The sequence below is a fragment of the Myxocyprinus asiaticus genome, chromosome 2, assembly GCF_019703515.2.
Source record: "Myxocyprinus asiaticus isolate MX2 ecotype Aquarium Trade chromosome 2, UBuf_Myxa_2, whole genome shotgun sequence".
NCBI lineage: Eukaryota > Metazoa > Chordata > Actinopteri > Cypriniformes > Catostomidae > Myxocyprinus > Myxocyprinus asiaticus.
Genome location: NC_059345.1, coordinates 20338250 through 20350874, shown reverse-complemented (window position 1 = coordinate 20350874; position 12625 = coordinate 20338250). Strand labels below are relative to the sequence as shown.

At 39.2% G+C, this 12625-nt stretch overlaps 1 protein-coding gene across 3 annotated transcripts; it reads left to right on the top strand.

The window, feature by feature from the left end:
- The first annotated feature begins 5965 nt into the window (after window positions 1-5965).
- Window positions 5966-12594, top strand: LOC127455944 (prospero homeobox protein 1-like). 3 transcript variants are annotated; one of them, XM_051724159.1, is made up of 5 exons: window positions 5966-6186; window positions 7226-8778; window positions 9406-9513; window positions 9927-10058; window positions 10146-12594. In XM_051724159.1, the coding sequence occupies exons 2-5, from the start codon at window positions 7258-7260 to the stop codon at window positions 10332-10334; spliced, it is 1950 nt and encodes a 649-aa protein (XP_051580119.1). In that variant the 5' UTR covers window positions 5966-6186; window positions 7226-7257; the 3' UTR covers window positions 10335-12594. The 3 variants fall into 3 exon arrangements, with proteins under 3 accessions (XP_051580119.1, XP_051580102.1, XP_051580110.1); XM_051724142.1 differs by having other exon boundaries at window positions 9858-10058; XM_051724150.1 differs by lacking the exon at window positions 5966-6186 and adding an exon at window positions 6319-6447 and having other exon boundaries at window positions 9858-10058.
- Window positions 12595-12625: the final 31 nt, after the last annotated feature.

Below are 12625 nucleotides of genomic sequence, written 5' to 3'. Positions count from 1 at the left end.
CAATGAAAGAGAGAGAATGGGTGCTATGAAGAGGAGTGGAGGGACAGTTAATCAGCTTTCACACATTTGCGTGCTGGAGGAGGCGCTCTGTTTCTGTGTTATCATGCTAAACTTGGCATACAGTCTCTTTGGGCATGTGTTAGTGGGGTGTTTATGTATAAAATCTCTCAGAGAAAATAAGTTATTCTAGATGAAAAAAATCAGTACCCAATCAAAGAAGATTTCGGAAGATCTCTCCTGCATGGAAACAAAATACAGAGACTTTTGTAGCCACTGTTCAGAACAACAAGTCTTACACGAATACTAACACTGTGCCTACTAGACACATTAAGCAATAAATACAAACAGTAAATACAGTTGGCTATTTACGGATGCATGTCATAATTATTATACATTATGTTAGACTGCAGACTCCCTTACAAAAAAGTTATCATGGTAACCAAGGTTCCTGCCAAAATACCATAGTCTCTGCAGTAATTTTTGGACCTATAACAATACAAGCTGGTTTCTATAAGGAACTTGTTGTTATTAACAGTTTTTATTGATTCCATCCACCAGACAGACAAACACAACATAAAACCCCTCCACCCCCCCACCCGACACAAACATGCACTACAGTGGTCACTTACAATTAGAACATGAAAATAAAAAATATATACTTTCAAAAAACAAGAATGCACATACACATCAAACTAAAAATCCCTCTCCACTGCCCCTCCCCGAGAACCCTCCAAAAAAGCCAAAAATCCACCCCACTTCCTATCAAACAAATCCCATTTTCCCAATCTTCTAAAAATCACCTCCCCAAATGCTGCCACCCTGCCCATCTCCCTGTCCCACTCCCGAAACAAGGGTGCCCCAGCCGTCTTCCACCCCCTAAGGATAATTTGCCTGCCAACAATAACTCCGGCTAAGACCCAACTCCGGCTAAGTGACTATCCCCAAAATGAATGACCGCCCCATCACCTAAGATGCAGAGTCTGGGGCAAAATGAAAATTGAGTGTCCAATATGTCACACATAAATCTCTGAACCCTCAACCAAAATTCTTGGATCTTAACACATCCCCAAAAAACATGGGCTATGTCCCCGTCTTCTGATTGGCATCGCCAGCAGGTGGGTGTGTCTTTAAAACCAAGCCTATACAGTCTAGAGGGAGTCCAATAGAATCGATGCAAAATCTTAAATTGCATCAGACCCACACTTGAATCTCTAGATGTAGACTTGACGTTTTATAGAATCCTAGCCCACACTCCCTCCTCCAATACCAAGTTTAAATCTTTCTTCCATAATCTCTTGAGAGAAGTTGAAGCTCCATCTCCAGACTCTGAATTAGCAGGGAGTCATACACTGATGCCTCATGACCTTTTCCATAAGCAGTAATCACCAATTCTAGAGTATCTGCCACTTTAGGTTGGTGTATGCTACTCCCAAAAATAGTACAGAGCAGGTGGCGCAGCTGTAAATACCTAAAAAACTGAGATCTGGGAATCCTGAAATGTTGAACCATCAAAAGATATCAACACTCCAATCTCATATAGGTCTCCGAGCTTCTTAACCTCCCTCACAATCCACTCTGACTAGCAGAAAGGGGACTTATTAATACGTAACTTTGGGTTCAGCCATATGCTCGGGGCAACATTTAAATAAATGTAAGAATTAAACACTCTGGACACTTTTGTCCATACCGAGTGCAAATGCGAGATAACGGGGTGTGACTTAACTACTCCGGTTAGTTTAATAGAAAGGCTTTGCAATGGCAAAATAGGATCAAGAACTTCCTGTTCAATACAAAACCAGGGAGGGGCTCTCTCAGGTAGAAGTGACCAATGAGTCAAATGTCTGAGACCGAATGCATAATAATAAAACAAAATCTTGGGTAGGCCTAGCCCACCTTTGTCAACCAGCCTATGTAATTTATTGAAATGTAATCTGGGATGCTTACCATTCTAAATGAAGGACTTTGCTATAATATCAAAATGCTTGAAATAAGAGAGGGGGACATCTACAGGGAGAGACTGTAGCAGGTAGTTGAATTTTGGAAAACAGTTCATTTTAATAACATTAACCTTCCCAATCGTAGGTAAATGTAATGAAGCCCACCTGCCCACATCACTCGAAAACCTTTTTATTAAGGGGTCAAAATTAACTCGTACTAAATCACACAAATTTGCTGGGAATAAAATGCCCAAATACTTAATGCCCTGTTTGGGCCACTGGAAAGCACCCGGCTGAAAAGCCATTACTGGACAGTACGCTGTCAGTGCCAAAGCTTCTGATTTAGACCAATTTACTCTGTATCCTGAGAATTTAGAAAAGGAATGAATAATTCTGTGGAGGCAAGGCATAGATCTAGTAGGGTCGGAGACGAATAATTAAATATCATCTGCTTAAGTAAAAGCTCATGCGCCATACCTCATGCCAACACCCTTGGAAAATCATCTTCCTTTCTTATCGTGGCTGCTAATGGTTCCAGGGCAAGACAGAACAATAATGGGGAAAGAGCGCAACCCTGCCAGGAGCCCCTGTCCAGAGTAAAATAATCTGAAATTAATCCATTTGGTTGTACCGCCGCTACCGGTTGTCTATAAAGTAACTTAATCCATCCAATAAAAGTATTCCCGAACCCGTATATTTCCAAAATCTTAAAAAGATAATCCCATTCTACCATATCAAATGACTTTTCAGCGTCAAGTGAGATGGTAGCGACCAGAGTCTGATCATTCGCCACTTACCACATGATATTGATGAGATGCCTGATGTTATCAGAAGTAGGGATGTGCGAGACTAGTTGACTAAACGGTTCTGATGCTGCTAGTGGACACTGGAATTAGTCGGTTAATATTTCCCCCCATTAAACTGATAATAATTTTTACACATTTATGTTTGCCTTTATATTTTTTACAGAGGCTGCACTTAAATTACTGTTATATTAATGTTACTTATTTTAAATAGAACTAATCATACAAATATTATTTTAAAAAAAGAGGATATCTGGAGCAGATACAGAGTTTAATTTCACCTCAGGCTACGTGTGCTTCTTCCCTCTCGCGGCGCGCGCTGGAAAATGTCCTCTCGCTAGACAAGCAAACTCAGCAAAGTAGTTATGAAATCACTTCGGTGGTGCGGGAATCGGCTTTCCAAATGTTTGAAAGTCCCTAAGGATGTTTTCACATTTGAGTCTTCTTTACATCTGTGCATGCTTGGATGATATTTTCCGCTGAGCGGGCTTTTTCAAGGATATCTGAGTCAAGTCCCGTCTTTCACCGGACCATGTCGATGTGTTGTTAATTTTACTCATCAAAAAATGTATGCTTTTGAGTAAGTAGCTTAGAAAATAACTGTTTTAGACTAGGTATGCCATTTTTTTTAATCTACTTATTAAGAAGGCTATTTTTCAACGAGGTGCTCGACTGCTTAACGGGTTAAACTATCTTTTATTCTGTGTGCACGTCATGTTTAGAATATATTAGGTTTATTGCAGGCTACATCACAGGCCTATTTTTTATTTATGTATTTTTTTTTTTATTTACATCGTAACTGTTATTGGTTAACGTTCTTTACCGAACAGCTGTCATATTAGATCAAGGGCTAATGCACGACTGCACGTCGTGAAATACGCGTAACTTTTCAGCGCATGTTTTTCTCTCTCATAGATTTGGCTTAGTCTACCTGTTAATTATTTTCAACAATGTCCTGACTGTTTTAATGTTAAGTAAATTTTACTTGGTGATTTCCGTTTAGAACAGGCTTTTAATGGTTGTTCCATTGATCCTGCACTATTCATTCAATTGTTTTCAATAAATATGTCTATTAAATATTCATTAATGTTGATTCAGTGAATGTGTGTTATGTTCTATATTTAATGTACAGTGATCATAATTCAAGGTGAGCACGTCGCAGATAAATGTCCCTGTTCACACGTCCGACCCTCGCATGGCGCCACGCTACTCCCCTCAAACTTGTCTATGTTAATGGACAACTCTCAGACCAGGTTTGATCATTATCTTAGGTATAACATTTTCTAGTAGTTTTTTTTTTTTTTTTTTATATATTAAAAGAGAAATATGTATTTTTTTTTTCTGCAGTGAAAGACTAAGTTGATTGTGGAAGTCAGGCCTCCTCAGTTAATTGACAGTCTGAGCAGCGTGTTACCACGAGATGCCAAGGAGACTGTTGCCAACATTCTAAAAGCTCTATAAGGAACTTGGTATTATTCATGACTGTAACTATTACATGTATAATATATAATAAATTATCATATATGTAGTAATATTGTAATAACTACACTATAACTGTAGTAACAACTGTACTTTGGCGGAAACTACGGTCACCAAGCTAAATTTTGGTAATTTTATCATAAAGGTACAGTTGAGTATAGTACTGCACAAAAACAGAGCAGAATAAACAAGCAATTTTTTCACATAAGATACCTTTATTTGTCTACTAATAAAATAAATGCTAAAAACCTGCATACATTGTTCCTATTTTCTACAATTAGTGTTTAAAGACAAGGAGTGCTTTTGTTACAACTGTCCCCATACCAGGTACAGTTGTAGCACTACCCCGGGACAGTTGTAACACTCATTTGTAATGTGCTAAATAAGGCATTATGCCTAATTTAAGTGAAATATACTGACACATTTTAAACTCTGTGTTTGTTTTCAAATATTTCTAATGCTTGCATAGGTATTACTTCTAACACATCAGCTGGAAATACTCTGATACGAGGCATGCTGTGACATGCACACACATGAATGAACCACAGAAATACTCATTTACAATCATATATTTGGACTAAATCTATCTACAGTATCTTAGATAAGCAAAACAAATTAATTAACTAAGCTTTCTGACTGAATAAAAGCTAACAAAACTTTAAAAGGATCACTGGCAACCATGTTTCTTATGTAGCGGGTACAGTTGTAACACACTCTAAAAAAAAGTCCTGTTGTTTTTACCAAAAAAATAAATAAAATTAAACTGGCAGCTGTGGTTGCCAGAATAATTAGGTAAAAAATACAGTAAAAATGTAAACAACTTTACAGAACAACCTGTAAATTATACAGTTTAAAACTGTTGTAATTTACATGACCACGCTGGCACTGTAAAAAAAAATGCCTGATTATTGTTTTTAACAATAATTTACTGTAAAAAAGTACATGCACTCTCTTGTTAAACATAATGTAATTTTTTTTTACCATTAATTATACAGGAAAATCATACTTTTTACATCTAAATTTTTTTATTTTTACAACATTTTATTGTAAAAACTACTGTAGTCTTCTAAAATATATATATAAAAAATGAACAGTAGATTTTACAGTTAATACTCGTTAATTAACGTTTTTTTTCTGTAGCATTTTTACAGTATTTTAGCATTAAAATTAGACATTTTTTTACAGTGCAGTGTTACTGTACATCTGTGCTCCGCTGATCAACTTGCATGTTTGCCTGATTTTCTCTGTGACCTTACATCCTAGGATGTCCCAAAATACATTATTTTAAGGAACACTTATCAATAATTACAGCAAGCAAAATTTCCTTTCATGGTCATTCTGAAATAATGATTTATTCACAATGAAATCACACACATACAATATTGTCTTATATTTTCTCATCAGTGTGGATGAGAGAGAGGATACTAATGTGAATATGTACACTGAAAATTAAAGTTCAAACTTGCATTAGAAGCGAAATATTCACACTGTTCCAACTGTACTCGGTCTACTCGTATATACGTAGCCTATGTGGGCCACATCTGAGTATTTGAGTAAATCAAGTCTTTTACGATTGGTGGAGGCTCCTGACCGGATGGTTGCCCCACGTAGAGAGAGTGAAAGACAGAAAGGACTGACTCTGTGTGTGTGTGTGTGTGTGTGTGTGTGTGTGTGTGTGTGTGTGTGTGTGTGTGTGTGTGTGTGTGTGTGTTTTGAAAGAGAGAGAGAGAGTGATAAAGAGAAAAAGGGAGAGGGATAGAGACGGGGCCAGCGGACATCCCTCCCTCGCGCCTTGACGCGTACTGGGTGATCACTACGCGATAGAGACAGTAATAACAGGAAACTCGGTGGCGCTTTAAACGCTGATGCTCCCGGTGACCAGCGGCCACCGTTCAGTCAGCGGACACCTCGGCAAGAAATAAATATAATACGCCTGGAAAGTGAGACGCTTTCTAACTGACGAATTTGTAAGTTTGTTTGTTTTTTTAGATCTTTTTACTCCTTTCCCCCTTCCCCCCCATTTTGGGTCATCTGTTTGCCCTTGTCAGATACGCCTCATCTGTTTATCTATTAGTAGATCTGCGACACGCGCGCTGAGAGTTTACAAATGTGCGCTCGTGCATTCAGCTGTGCACCGGTATTTCGATGCGGTCGAGCTGGAGCGAAATCGGGCTTTACAACGAGAGGAAAACTTTGATGTCAGACTCCGCGACATTTATCGCGACTTGGTTAGTGGGTCAGTAATTAACAAAAATTAATGTTAATAATTGAGCAGTGAGGACGATGTCCTTCCATCTGGTACATGTATTTCCATGGCAGTTAAACGGCTTTATATTCGAGCAGTAATCTGATGACATCTGTGGTATTTTAGCCAATGTGGGAATGGCAAAAGCATCAGTTTAGAACAGAAATGTCTATTTCACTGATTTTAGGATAAATGAGTTATGTTTTTCTTTTTTCTAAAGCTTATCCATCCATCCATATATCTGTAATCACAAATTGTATGATGTTCTATTTTGTTGTACTGAAAGGTTTTTAAAAAATTAAGATCTGTCTATCTATCTATCTATCTATCTATCTATCTATCTATCTATCTATCTATCTGTCTGTCTATCTATCTATCTATCTATCTGTCTATCTCAAATTCTATTAAGTATTACAAGGTAAAAATGCAGACTTAAAGCTTTGGGACTGTAGTAATCGCATTTAAATATTTATTGTCTCACATCCATGTTTTTGAGTTGTGCTGAGTATGTGTGTGGGAAAGGGAGAGACAGAAAGGGATGAGAGAAATAGAGTCAACAGTCTGAACAAACAGAGGGTACAGCTGTCAGTGGACAGATAACACACACATGCACAGAGGAAAAAAAGAGCCGATGATGATGAAGATAACAAAAGGGATTATGAAAGATTTTTAAACTGATCCAAATAACTTACTGTCTACATTTGTATTCGATATATTCGCATCAAGGCAGATTGAAAATTGAAATTGTGGTCTTTTTAAAGATCCTGAATCCAGATCAGAAAGGAAGACGGCTATGGATTCCCCTTCGGATCGATTTCATCAGCAGCCAGCCCAGATGTGTCCCTTTGAACTGTATCGCAGTCTGACAGATTCCAACCCCACGAGCCACCGTTTTTCATCTGGCAGCCTGTCCTCCCACCCCCTCTTCTCCCCTCTCATGCACCCCAACAGTGCCTCCCATGGGTGGGGTAATTTCCGCCAGCATCAGGCCTTGTTTCCTGGGCTGTTAGTGGATGATGATGTAAGTGAAGAGGATGTGTTTGGGAAGAGGGACTTTACGGCTGGGGGTAACCCATCATCACAACGCTGTCCTGGAGACAAGGGACAAGGTTCAGCACCTGAACTTGAAGACTGGAGCCATGATTTTGAAGAAGTAAAGAGACTCAGGATGGACTCAGCAGATAGGAGTCAAGAAGAGATTGGTAGGGAAAGCAAGAGAGGGAGGAAGAGTAGAGCCTCGGGTAGAATGAAGGAGAGGAAAGGAGGGAAACAGGGAAACAGGAGGGAAAGCAGGGAAGGGAGGAAGCGACAACGGCAAGAACTGAAGCTTCAGCTAGAGGAGACCAAAGGGAAACTTCTAGAGCTTCAACGTAAAGTATGGAGAGTGTATGGAGGGGAGATTGATGACGAGAACAGATGTGAGGAAGAACAAGAGAATAGAGCAATAAATCTTGATGAGGTTGCAGAGATGTTTTCCGATGGTGATGATCCTCTCATTAGCAGTGGATCTTCTCCCCCACGCTGTTCATCTAAGAAAAACAATGAAAGCAACCAGAATGGGAATGCTGGAATATTCCCAGAGACATCCGTGGACCTGGAGTTAAATGGTGATCAGGTGTGGCTGGGTTGCAGTCTGATCAGGGGTGAGTGGGAAAGCACAGAAGGAGGGCAGAAGTTTGCTCAAGCTCTGAAGCAGGAGCTGGCAAGTGTTGTGGCTCAGGTTATTGACAAGGTTGTTCGGCTCTATGCTGAAACAGACCCCTCCTCGGTCGCATCTACCACTGTGGCCCAAGAAACCAGTATGGCACTGGATCTCAACTCAAACAGTGGGCCGAAACCTGACAAAGTCGCTCATGTGGTAGAACAGGTGGAAGCTTTACCACTCATCACTAAGAGTTCTCAAGAAAAGAGGGCCCTTATTGCTCAGAGTGGACACAAGGACCTCCTCATCCCTCAAGCCAATCCCAGCCTTGCTCCTTTACCCCAGCCCCCTCTCTCAGTGCTTTTACCCCCTAGGAGGAAAGACCACTTCCTGCCCTCCTATTCCCCAGATAACCCTGTGCCCTTGCCCCTTCTCCACTACACCATGCAGAATCTCTTTGCCCGCTCACTCTCTAGTTTGCCACTTCATAAGGACTGCCTGTCCGAACCTTTCATGGAGTTCCATTCACACAACTCTGCGTTCCCGCCCCTCCCTCTGCTGGGCCAGTTAGACCCATCTCAGATGGATAGATTGAGGGAAGGAGGGATGAGGGGAGGGGGAGCAGGATTGGTGGACGGAGGAGATGCAGCACTATATCTTGCTGCTGGGTCAATATCCTTTTAAAAACAGAATCTGACTTCTATAAATATGTAAGTAAAATGTATCTTCTAGTGGGCAGGAGAGGATAAATGCTTAAAAAATGACAACTCGTAATAATTCGTACGAGCTGGCGAAATCGTAGGATATCATTCGAACTGCCTCCACAGATTAGTACTTTTCTTAAATCTATTTTTGTGGTAATCAACATTATGCCACAAATGCTATCGATTGAGCTTAACTTGTATTAAATATTCCTTTAAACTTTGTTAAAATTGTAAGAACGCTTATTCAAAACCCTGATGTTTCTAATTCTTTTATAGTACACAACAGTGATTTTCATATTAAAATCATGATTAGCTTTTAGTTTTTGTGTAAGGGTTTAAAATTTATATTTGGGATGGGGGGAACCATTTATTTTTCTCAATGTGAGTAAAAGTTGTTGGTGTTTGTACAAGCCAAGTGTTCGGTTTCTTACGATTTTGCCATCTTGTACTATTATTATGACTTGTCATGAGACCGGGTTGGCTTCAGCTTTACAAATGAGTCCTATTTCTCTACACTGAGTGTGTGTGTGTTTGTGTATGTGTGCATGTGCACATTTATGTGGTATCTAAACACAAGTTCCTTAACAGTCTAAACTCTCAGGAAGGTCTTTCTCCTTGCCACCTGAAAAAAGCCAAACTCATGTTCTTCTACGCACGCTACCCCAGCTCTAGCACACTCAAGACATACTTCCCTGATGTCAAGGTGATGTCTCATTTGCATGGTCACAAGATTAATCTTACTATCCTGAATGAAATAGTATTTAATGTGTGGGTATAACTACAACTTCATGTGTATAAAACAGATTATGTGAGCTAATGATTTAATAAATTAATTTACACTGACCTACATACATCAGTGTGGCATGGTTATAATGGTTACATTTGTAATGAATGAATATTGAATGAATGCATCTAGTTTTATGTAACTCAATTCAAAGTCTCCAAAACATTTTGCCAAAAGGTATCAAGTTGACCTACATTCATTATATACAGTATCTTTTGAAATGATTCTAGAATTAATTTGGCTGTTATTTTCTTTCTACACAGTTCAATCGTTGTGTCACTTCACAGCTGATTAAGTGGTTCAGTAACTTCCGGGAGTTCTTTTATATCCAGATGGAACGCTTTGCCCGCCAGGCAGCCAGAGAGGGGCTTACATCTGCCAGGGAAAGAGCACTGCGCCTGGGCAGGGACACCGAACTTTACCGCATTCTTAACATGCACTACAACAAAAGCAATGATTACCAGGTCAGTGTATGTGAGTACATGTATTTGAAGGAATGGGTGCTGCATATAACTGTGTTTGTGTGTATAACCTTTACATCCTCTCTCTAGGTTCCAGAGAGGTTTGTGGAGGTAGCTGAGGTAGCCCTGAGGGAGTTTTTCTCCGCCATAGAGAGCGGTCGAGATACTGATCCCTGCTGGAAGAAGGCCATCTATAAGATCATCTGTAAATTAGACAGCCCAGTGCCTGACAGCTTCCGCCTGCCCGGCTGCCCCACAGACACTTACCGGATGGGCTGAACAGAGCTTATTACATGCACACACTAGGTTTGCAATGGTATGAGATTTTCATAGTACGAAAATATCACGGTTTCACGGTATACGGTATTACACAATTATTATTATCAGTTACAATGACCTTAAAGTTTTGTTTTTTTTTTTGGGCTGAACAAATGCTTTATTATAATTGAAACTTGAAACCATTTTTTTTCAATGGACGTATGTGTAAAAAAAAGTCTCCCTTTTGAAAATAAATAAAATAAATAGAATAAATAAGAAAGCTAACAGAATAATAATAATAAACTGAATTATAAACATGATAAAAAAAGCATGTAACTATAACATGTTATATAACTAAAGCATGTTAGCATAGCATGTTAAATTAACTACTAAATGAAAAATAACATCAGCTGTGTGAACTTTTAAAGTAATGTCCTATGATTATTAACATATACTGTAGGTGCGCGACAGCGCAGCCAGACTGCTCCTGTCTGTACCTTTAACTCATTGGTTCTCAACTGGTTTTGCTTCAGGACCCAGATTTTACATTGAAAATCAAGTGGCGACATACCATAGTAAAAACGTAACCTGTATTTAATGTATCCTGGATCGCATTTCCTTTTATGTTGCATAGATTTGTTCATGGTTTTCAAGTACAAGGACATGCATCAAGTGACATTATTTTTGTTGTTGACGTCAACAACAAAAGCGACAGGAAGTTTTCTCTCCCCCCTTTTAAAAATTGAAGAGTATATTTACTTATGAGCCCATTATTATCCCATTTGTTTCCTAATTTCAAACATAATTCAAACAGAACATACATATTACACAGGAGGAAAGGCTCCTCATTACCATGGTTAGGTCAGTGTAGCTAGTCTTAAATAATAGTAATAATAATAATAACAAATTATAGTATTTATGAAGAAATAAGTACTAGCTGAAACACATTTTGAAACTTTAACTACAACTGCCACTGTTGATATAAAATGAGGTCTAATAGATTCTACCTTTAGATTATTTCATATGAAACTATAACTTTTTGTCAAAATATAACAGTTACTTTTACTCATGTAAAATCGTGAAACAATTTAGTAAAGGTGATGTTGTATAATAAAAAATAAAATCATAATTGGCGCATAGTACAGTGTTGCTCTTTTCCTCCTCAGTGCTGTTTGCCATGTCAGGGCTGCCTACTGTTTGAGAGGTTCGACTTGACTTCCTCCGTAACGCTTTAAACAAGAAAAGTCTCACTAGAATTGAAATTGGTCACATCAGTTTTGAGGTCTGCGCTCCGCAATATCAAGGGCAGCCCGGTTGTTGCACACGCACACCAGAGAGAAGAGTAGATCATGATCGTGAGTTGGTTCTGTTACACTCGTGCGAAAGTGCAGATTAGAAGCCTTTAGCTGATTGCGAGATTATTATTAAATCTGCCTCGGCAGTCCTAAATAGGCTATCACTTGGGCGGCTGCCGAAATATCTTCAACGGGAGAACCATGGCATTGTTCTTTCCCTGCTGTCCGCGACCCAGTCCGAATAGACCTGCGACCCACCAGTTGAGAAACACTGCTTTAACTCCCACACACACTCACTTATGTCAAACCCCCTTGCCTCGCTTCTCTCTGACATTTTCTCCGCTGCATGTGTGTGTCTGTGGCGCAAGTTGACGAGTCTGACAGCCAGTCGAGGGGAAAGGAGATGTGCACATGCAGATGAGATCCTCCGTCCGGTTCCATTTGTTTTCTCAATACCGTAGATAAGCAAATGTACATGGTATGAAAACCGTCAGTTTTCATACCGTGGTATACCGTGAAACCGGTATACCGCTGCAACCCTAGCACACACACAGCCTCATATAAAACATACAGTGTGCGTGGATTGATATTACAAGCGTGCACAGTTGAGTATGAATAGTGAACAATTTGAATTGGCAAAGATCCAAGAAAAGAAAACCCCGCAAAATTGCACTGTAAATATTGAGGACACTGAATATGTGATTTATTATTCTCACGGTGCTTAAAAGTATTTCTTGTTTAAACATGATCTAATTGATAACCTACACTCTACTTTAGTGCAGTATTATTCCAGTTAGCACTAAGGAATGCTCTATATTGGAAAAATGTTCTCATTTTACTTGATGTTACATTATTGCTCATTAATTTATCTCTAAATGCAAGCCTGGCTGGCTGGCATTGATCTTTTTATATTACTTGTAACTTGTTATGCTAAGTTTCTGTGCACCTGTAATGTTGCAAAATGTATTAAAATAAGTGAAACTCTTACTGGCAAATGCAAGTCTGAATGAAATGATT

Bases quoted from the DNA above. Each gene is read 5' to 3' on its own strand.
- LOC127455944 (XM_051724142.1), top strand. From the start codon at position 7,258: ATGGATTCCCCTTCGGATCGATTTCATCAGCAGCCAGCCCAGATGTGT. The intron at 9,514-9,857 runs GTGATGTCTCAT...CTTTCTACACAG, and splicing joins CATACTTCCCTGATGTCAAG to TTCAATCGTTGTGTCACTTC. The intron at 10,059-10,145 runs GTCAGTGTATGT...TCCTCTCTCTAG, and splicing joins ACAAAAGCAATGATTACCAG to GTTCCAGAGAGGTTTGTGGA.